General features: G+C 41.4%; 1 protein-coding gene across 2 annotated transcripts; it reads left to right on the forward strand.

Moving 5' to 3' along the window:
* The first annotated feature begins 11 nt into the window (after positions 1-11).
* Positions 12-7859, forward strand: DTX3L (deltex E3 ubiquitin ligase 3L). 2 transcript variants are annotated; one of them, XM_059852626.1, is made up of 5 exons: positions 12-186; positions 666-889; positions 3218-4750; positions 5421-5638; positions 6902-7859. In XM_059852626.1, exons 1-5 carry the CDS (start codon positions 12-14, stop codon positions 6969-6971), a joined length of 2220 nt encoding a protein of 739 aa, XP_059708609.1. In that variant the 3' UTR covers positions 6972-7859. The 2 variants fall into 2 exon arrangements, with proteins under 2 accessions (XP_059708609.1, XP_059708610.1); XM_059852627.1 differs by lacking the exon at positions 666-889 and having other exon boundaries at positions 47-186.
* The last annotated feature ends 234 nt before the right edge of the window (positions 7860-8093 follow it).

Genomic DNA, 8093 nt, shown 5'->3' on the forward strand with positions numbered 1-8093 from the left:
GGAGCGGGATCATGGCGGCCGCGCCGCTGCTGGTGCGGGTCAGCCCTGCGCCCGCCGCCAGCGAGAAGATGATCTTCAAGCTCCAGACATACTTCCAGTCGGGAAAGCGGTCGGGGGGCGGCGAGTGCAACGTGCGCCCGGGCCCCGAGGCCGGCACCTACTGGGTGGACTTCTTTAAGGAGCAAGGTACGGGCCGGGTGCCGCGTCTCGGCCGGGCGAGAGGGCGTGGGGGGTGGCTGTGAGGGGACTGGAAATGGCCGCCGAGGCACCATTTAGTGTCTCTGGGCAGGGCGGCTCTAGGGCCGGTGGTAGATGTCACGTTTGCAGGTAACTTTATCAGCCCTATCTGCCTTTGTCCAAATTCAGAGGGGATCTCATTAATGCATATAAATACTTCAAAGGCGTGCCAGACTTTTCGGTGGTAGCCAGCGACAGGACAAGGAGCAGAGGGCATAAACTAAAACACAAGAAATTTCGCCTTTACATGAGGAAGAATTTCTTTACATCGAGGGTGGCAGAGCAGTGGAACATGCTACCCAGGAGCCTCTGTCTTTGGAGACATTCCAGAAGACCCTGCCTTGGCCCTGGGGTTGGGCAGGATAATCTCCAGAGGTTTCTTCCAGCCATAACAGTTCTGTGATTCTGTCATTCTGAAATTACCGCAGATAGGAAGCGTGTGGAAGCCCGTTCAAAACACACCTTGGAACTGGGGGCAAGATGCTGGGAGATAGTCATCCTGCCGGGAGAAGGGCACCCGGGCAGGAGCCGGGTTACAGCACACGCCTCTGCCTGCTACAACAAGGTCGCTGCCAGCCCTTCCCTGCCCCAGCAGGAGCAGCGGGACAACGGTGGCTATGGGGCCACAGCAAAGGAAGACCTTACCAAAAAGGTACATCAGGAGGAGCAATGTCACAACCTGCCCTGCTTGTAGTTCCATGAGTTCTTTATGTTGCGCTTGAATATTTCCTGCCAAAAAGATATCAGTTACACGATTTTAGTTAATGAAATGGGGGCCGGGAGTGACATTTGCGTGCCAGACCAGAGGTCAATCTACACGTGTTTACAGGCAGCGTGTTTTCCAGCCTGACTCTGGCAGGTGCCAACCACTATTCACCAAAGCAGCACTGGCAGGTTTCAGGGGGTAGCATGCACCAAGGGCTTCTCCCAAAAGGTAGAAGAATTGTATGAAATTTGGATCCTTTCCACCTACACCTTTCACCTACTCTTCCACCTTTCCACCTACTCTTTCAACGTGGTTTGCACCTTGAGGCAACCCTAATTATCTCCATCTCTTTAGCATTAAAAAAGTCTGCTGTGATGTGATGTAGCACTGCAAACATGATTTCAGACACTTTAACTAAAAGTTACACAGAAAAGATTAGCTGTGTTTAGGGACATGGGATAGGGCAACGTGGTGTGGATGTGGCTCTACGAAGACACTGATATCTGGCTCAGGGGGTTTTACCCTGTTTTGCTTGGTAACATAGGTGTAGCTTTTGAAGTATAGCATGTGCTAACATAGTGTTTACCTGGCATCTATACTGCAAATTTCCCTGTCCTTCTGTCTGTGTGAAGTACAGAAGTGGACGTGTTTATTATTATTTTTCAGAATCATGTTTTCTGCCCTAACTCTTGGAGTTATTAAAGCATGACTTCTGGGAAAATTTTAAAGAAAGATAATAAGTGAAAACTAGAAAGTCTAATATTAATAAGAACAATGAAATATAACTTATAGGTCATGGTAAAATATGTTGTGTCTGTGTAACCTAGCTCTAAGGGGATAGACAGATTCTCTTGGGGATCCTTGGCAAAACAATGATGTAGTTACACGAAGATGTAGTTACAATGATGCCTCAGGTTTTAGATTTTATATTTTTCAGATTCTGTACTGCTTTAGTGTGTAGTTCTGAGCTTCATACTAGGGGATAGTAAGCTTTCTTCACAGAGTATGTAGACAAAACAATTTCTTCTCTAGCTGGGGACCAAGGACAAATGATCCAAATTTCAGGCCCAAGAGCATAAACAACAGTGGACTATAAATGGACAATTAACTCCAATATGCAAATGGACCAAAACTTACAAAAGTGAGAGACCTCATGACCCTTGTCCATTTTGTGACCATTTTGGGTTCACCTTGAGTGTAACCCTGGCTGGATTCTTGTGCTGCCCAAGATGTATCCATTGAGGATTTATAGTAAACACCTACTTTATTCTTTAGCTCTGTCTAGTCTCTGTTCTAGGTCAGCCTTCACAAGGCACCAACAACTAAAACTTTTTGCTTTTTAAAAAGCATAGAATTAATGATCAGAATACTGCAGGATTTCTACAAAGCAGAATCAATGTAGGACAGTTTTATAAGTACTGTAGCACTGTGCTAGATAGCAGAGCTCAGTTTATGGTTTCTAGTCACCTGGACCCTCTGCAAATCATGTAAAATCCTAATACTTGGGTTGCTGTATTGATAGAACAATCACAATCTAGATTTGAAAACACATAAAAGCATCTGGGTCATCCAGTCCTCAAAGGAAGCAGAGGGTAGTGGAGATCTTCCTAGCCACCAAGGGGTCCTATGGGTTTCACTGTCCAGCCACAGTTGTGGTCTGCATTCCCAGTTGGGAATTGTAACTTGTTGATCTTGTAGGCAGTGCCATTGAACCTGCCTGCTCTGGGATGAGGTCAACAGCACCTGGTTGGCAGGGTACCTGGGACCTTCGAGGCCAGTAAGGAGGACACTGGTCAGTCTGGTGTCCAGAAACCTTGAGGGTGATAGGGAGGGAAAGAAAAAAACCTGTTTGCTTTGTCTGCTTGGTGCACAGGACTTTTAGGGCCTGGTAATAATGGGAAAAAGGCCTAACACACAATGAGCTCAGCCACAGAGGTTGCCTGCCTTTAGTTATGCTAACCCTGTTGTCAGAGGTTGGGAGCAGAGAGTGCTGGTCACAGTCTCAGCCTAAATAGCAGAGTTACTGTCTTTCATCCTGCAGTGCTGGTGACATTTAGGCATTTAATTTTTGCTGCTGACTTAGAAGCAGATTGTGTTACTCACCTGTTTGTACTGTTTGTGTATGTGACATAAAAGAAATATTGTGTGCAAACTTGTTTGTAGTAATCTGGCACTACTGGGATGGACAGAGCTTCTCCTTGCTGAAAACACAGAAGAAGCAAGCAGAGAACCTTAGGGAAAACTAATGTTGATGTATTCTTGTCTTTTCTTTAGATATTTCTTACAGTATCTGCTACTTTGAATACCAGTATGTTCACTGAAGACCAAAGGGAGAAAATTACCATTATGTGTCCAAACTTAAAGAGAGAAGGAAACCCTGGCATGGATGGCTTTGAGAAATTGACAGGAGATTTTACAGATATTGAAAAAGCTTATCACTACTTTGAAGATATCCTTGCAGGCAAAGACCCAAACCCTGATTTTTCACATTCTGAATGTAAGAATGGTTTGAAAGATGAAAATGGCCTGAATACTGAAGAAATGGATGAGTTTACAGTTGTGACAGCTCTCTATGAATATTTTATTCATACCCGCAAAGAGGAGATCAAAGAACTACACAAAAGGTTTGGAGCGCATATAAGAATTAAAGGTCATGATGAGGATAACACATTCATATGCATATCTTCTGATAAAAGTCCTGCATTGTTAAAAGCAGCTAGTGATTCTTTTATCAGAACTTTCCAGGAAGCTACAAAAGATCTGACAGAGGAAAAAGTTCCCATAACAAAGAGTGACACATTAAAAGAGACAATAGTAAAATTAAATGAAAGGTTTAGAAATCTTCTTGCTAAAGAGGAAGGGAATCAGTTGCTACTCTGTGGTCCAGGGAGTGAGATTTTAGCTGCCCAAAAATTTCTAGCAGGGGAAGGTGAGGACAGCCAAGCTGAAAAGAATATGAAAATATCATCTGAATGGTACAAATACACGTGTGGAATTGAAGTTGATGCTTCTGTGTTTAAATTGTTGGAAACCATACTAAGCAAAGAAATTGAAAACATAAATGGCAGATTTGATACACTGGTAAAAATAATAGAGAAGTCATATGGCCAGAAGGTCATAATATTTAGGCCTAAATCCAAAAATTCTGATATGTCATCACATGCTACTGAAAGTTTCATCAGTGCATTTCACAGTGCCTCTGCAATGTTAAGAGAAAAAGTCATCAGTGTGAAGCTTTCAGAAGATCAGAAGAAAAATTTAAATGTGCTACGTAATGCTAAGAAATTTGAAGATCTTAATGTAAAACTTAAGAAGAATGAAGATAAGTTAATCATAAGGGGTTTACCAGACCATCTTTATGCTGCTGAAAAGTACCTGAAGTCCCTTCTTAACATTGAAGGGACACAAACTAGAAAGAGGGCACCACTGTCCTCTGACCTCAGCTCTCAAGAACCTACAGGATCATCTAAGAAGTCCAGTGTTAAGCAAAAGAATAACCTTTCTTCTGAAGGACAGACTCAGGCAAAGACAGAAGAAAAAGAAGATGATGAATGTCCAATTTGCAGGGACACAATTGAAAATAAAGAAATACTAGAAAAGTGCAAACATGCATTTTGCAAAACTTGCATTGACAGAGCCATGGCTTATAAACAAGCTTGTCCAGTTTGTAATACTGTCTGTGGAATCCTGACAGGAAACCAACCAGAGGGAACAATGTCAACTAGAACAATCAATTTGTCTCTTCCTGGTTATCCCAACTGTGGCACTATTGAAATTGTCTATAATATGAATGGTGGTATTCAAACTGTAAGTATACTTAAATATTTCTTAAAGATATTTTTCCCACAACTAAACCAATATTGAATACACAATTAATTATTTTCCTGTTACTTTAATGCATGTTCAGGGAAGACATTTCTTTGTTTTGTACAAATCTGCAAGTGTTTAATTCAATATTTTTGGGCGTGATTAAGTAAATACAGTAGGAATAAAATGGTCAGATGATCAGCCTCCATTTTATATACACCAGGACAGACTTTAATTTGTACAGTGGGAATAACTGAACTGAAATCTATGCAGTGATATAAGCGAAATTTTGCAAATATAATGAGCATTTCTGGGCTGTTCTCTTTGCTGTGGACACCAATGGACAAAAATAAATAGTGGGCTGGCTTGGTGAGAGCTTTCCAGGTGAGAAATCTCCTTATGTTATGTGCTTGGATTCATGACTAGGACTGAGAATGGAGTAAATTAAAAAGTCACAGGTGCAGCACCATGCATTTGGGAGAGAAAAGAGGGAAAAGCAAATTTAGAAATAACAATGGGTGCATGAGCGATGACAAGAAAGTGTGAATGAAATCTGTATGAAAGAAAGTATCTAAAGAGAAAAACCTCTGAATCTGTTATCAGTCATGCTATGTCCTTATGAATGATTTATGATATACAATGAGTTTCTGTTTTGTTTTCTACAAAACAGAGCAGCCATCCAAACCCAGGGCAGCCTTATGGGCCAGCTCACCGAATAGCGTATTTACCTGACAATGAGGAAGGGCGAGAAATTCTGCAGCTCCTCAAAAGGGCCTTTCACCAAAAACTGATTTTCACAGTGGGGCAGTCACGTACTACTGGTGCACAAAATGTAATCACATGGAATGATATTCACCACAAAACTGCCATGGAGGGAGGACCTTCCCAGTAAGTAGTCTTGTCTTTATGCAATACTGTTGTTACTCAGATGTGTCAGGAAGACTGCCTTGAATAGCTTCCACATTTAGAGCTTTCAGATTTTGTCACTAACAGAGTGATTGTGGAATGCCCTATGGATCCAGATGTTAATCACCTTCCCCTATTTGGACACTTGGAACAAGGATGAGCTTAGTGTTCTGCTGTCCCTCAGACTACTCATTCATCACTGAGTTTGTAAGGCACTTAGTTAATAACTGCTTTGATTAGAACCTTCAGGACAACAAGCTTTTGATGACACCTAAGGTTGGACTCCTGATCTATGCCTCTCCTGTTACCTGCTGTTCTGCACCAGGAGGTGCTGGTCCATTATGATCCCGGTAAAGATGGCACTCATCATGTTGTAAAACACGATTTCAAATTCTTCTTAACAGAGCTAACATCAGGAAGTGAGATTGTAGTACAGATATGGTCATGTCCTTTTAGATGCTAGGAGCCAGGAGTTGTACAGCACTTAGTGGGTCAGAGCACAGGACACAGTGCCAGCCCCACCCATAAAAAAGGTTACTCCATTTTGGCTGTTCAAGCTGTCAGAGGATTTTCTGAGTAATGACCACCCTATCCAGTATTTCTTGAGGACTTGCTGCACTTAAATGAAAGGAGCAGTCACCAGGACAGAGTGTGAGCTGCCTGCAGCAGAGACAAGAGGGACCAGTCCTTTCAAGCTTGTTGCAGCTTCTAAGGGTAGGTGCTGTCTTGCAAGCTCTAAAGGTTCGTGTCTAGATCCTCCTAACTGGGCTAGGATCATTAAAAGAGCAAAAAGTATCAGTTTTACTTTATCTTTCACTCAGTGCAAATTCTCTCTTTTGCTTATCACTTGCTTCATATGCAGTTCTGGTGTTCACTACTTCAAGTCCAGAGGTGCCATTGTGTTTCTGATTTGAAGGCTCACTTGGATATGCTTCAGGTCTAATTTTCTTTTTAAAAGATATATACCCAAACACCCTATCATTTTGAAGGGAGACCCTGGGCAGCTTTGAAAATCAAGTTCTTAGTGTCAGTTTGGACAACAAAATGTAGCAGCTCCTTAAATTCGTAGCTTTATGCTGTCTGCATCACTTCTGTGACTGGCAGTATGGGTCTGTTTTTTCTCCAGGGAAAGAACTGCATAAAATTTGTGAAGAGATTTCTAAAAAGACTTTGAGATGATTTTGTAGAATTGTCAAGTGCTTCATTGCAGAAATAGCCCAAACAATTCTTCTCTTCTTCTCCTAGGTTTGGCTACCCAGATTCTTCTTATCTGCAGCGTGTTCGATCAGAATTGAAAGCAAAAGGAATTGAATAAGGAAATCTCTCAACTCTTAAGTGCAACGACTAAACATACAGCAGTTAATGTGTACTATTCAAGATCTGAGGGAAGTTGCTTTGTTTAACTACAGTACCTAAATCGCTTGTACTTCACAGTTAGCTAAGTACTCTTTTCTCATCAAACAATGTTCTTTTCACAAATCGTTTACTTGCCTATATATGTAGCCTTTACAAAATTTGGTTCTTGTGAGTGTAGTATCAGTACTGTTTGCACTTCGAATATCTTGCTTTACTAGCAAATCTGATTGGCACTTTCCCCACAACTCTCCAGTCTGATTTCCAAAACCCTTAGATCCACTACTTTTACTAGATGAAACACTTCTCTTAGTTTTGCATTATGATGTCTGTCAGCATGGCTGGCATCATGTAACGTAATCTAATCTAAATCTAAAATTTGTATGCAGATATGACAGTATTAGCTGTGATAAGGTTATGGACTTTTGCTTCTTTTCATGATAGAAATTGCCTTAGTGATTTGGGTTTTGCATGTGAAATTAGCCATGGATCGTGTACAAGTGGGTACATGGATACTCAGCTCTGCAGAAGTGCTGAATACTGAGAGCTGTGTTGGAGCAAACGGGAAGTTGCAGTGTCTGTGTCCAGATCTGATAGTGGGCTCCTGGTTCTGTGCCTGCCATTGTTCTTAGACTTAAATATAACTTTTAAATCAGTTTTTCAACTATAAAACTGTATTCTTTCAATTGCATCCAATATTGGTTTAAATTGTATCATAAAGATACTCTGCAGTGCCTAAATAACCTGCTAATTACCTGTATGGTGGTATGTCACACAGACATGATTTTTAGTAAGTTGAACCATTTCTCTAAGGCTACTGAGCGCAACTAATAAAGAAAATACAAAAATACCACATGTGTTTCTTCTGTACAGGTTTTTCCTCCTTTTTGCAATACATATAGCTGTATATACTTTTTAGATTTAGGAGCTTCCCTGCAACACCATGTTTTGGGGCAGTTTGGACTCCATGCCACCACACTTTTTAAAAATGTATTACTTTTTTTTATTCTTTTAAGATTCCCACATTGTGAATAGGCACTGCAACTTTGCCACCTTGACTTTACGAGTGGGCAGCATTTGGTTT

This window comes from Haemorhous mexicanus, chromosome 8 (genome assembly GCF_027477595.1).
Source record: "Haemorhous mexicanus isolate bHaeMex1 chromosome 8, bHaeMex1.pri, whole genome shotgun sequence".
Taxonomy (NCBI): Eukaryota; Metazoa; Chordata; class Aves; order Passeriformes; family Fringillidae; genus Haemorhous; species Haemorhous mexicanus.

What these genes read in the sequence shown, in the direction of transcription:
- DTX3L (XM_059852626.1), top strand. Translation starts at nt 12, where the DNA reads ATGGCGGCCGCGCCGCTGCTGGTGCGGGTCAGCCCTGCGCCCGCCGCC. An exon ending in TGAATGGTGGTATTCAAACT is followed by an intron (nt 4,751 to 5,420) that starts GTAAGTATACTT and finishes TCTACAAAACAG; the next exon opens with AGCAGCCATCCAAACCCAGG. An exon ending in ATGGAGGGAGGACCTTCCCA is followed by an intron (nt 5,639 to 6,901) that starts GTAAGTAGTCTT and finishes TTCTTCTCCTAG; the next exon opens with GTTTGGCTACCCAGATTCTT.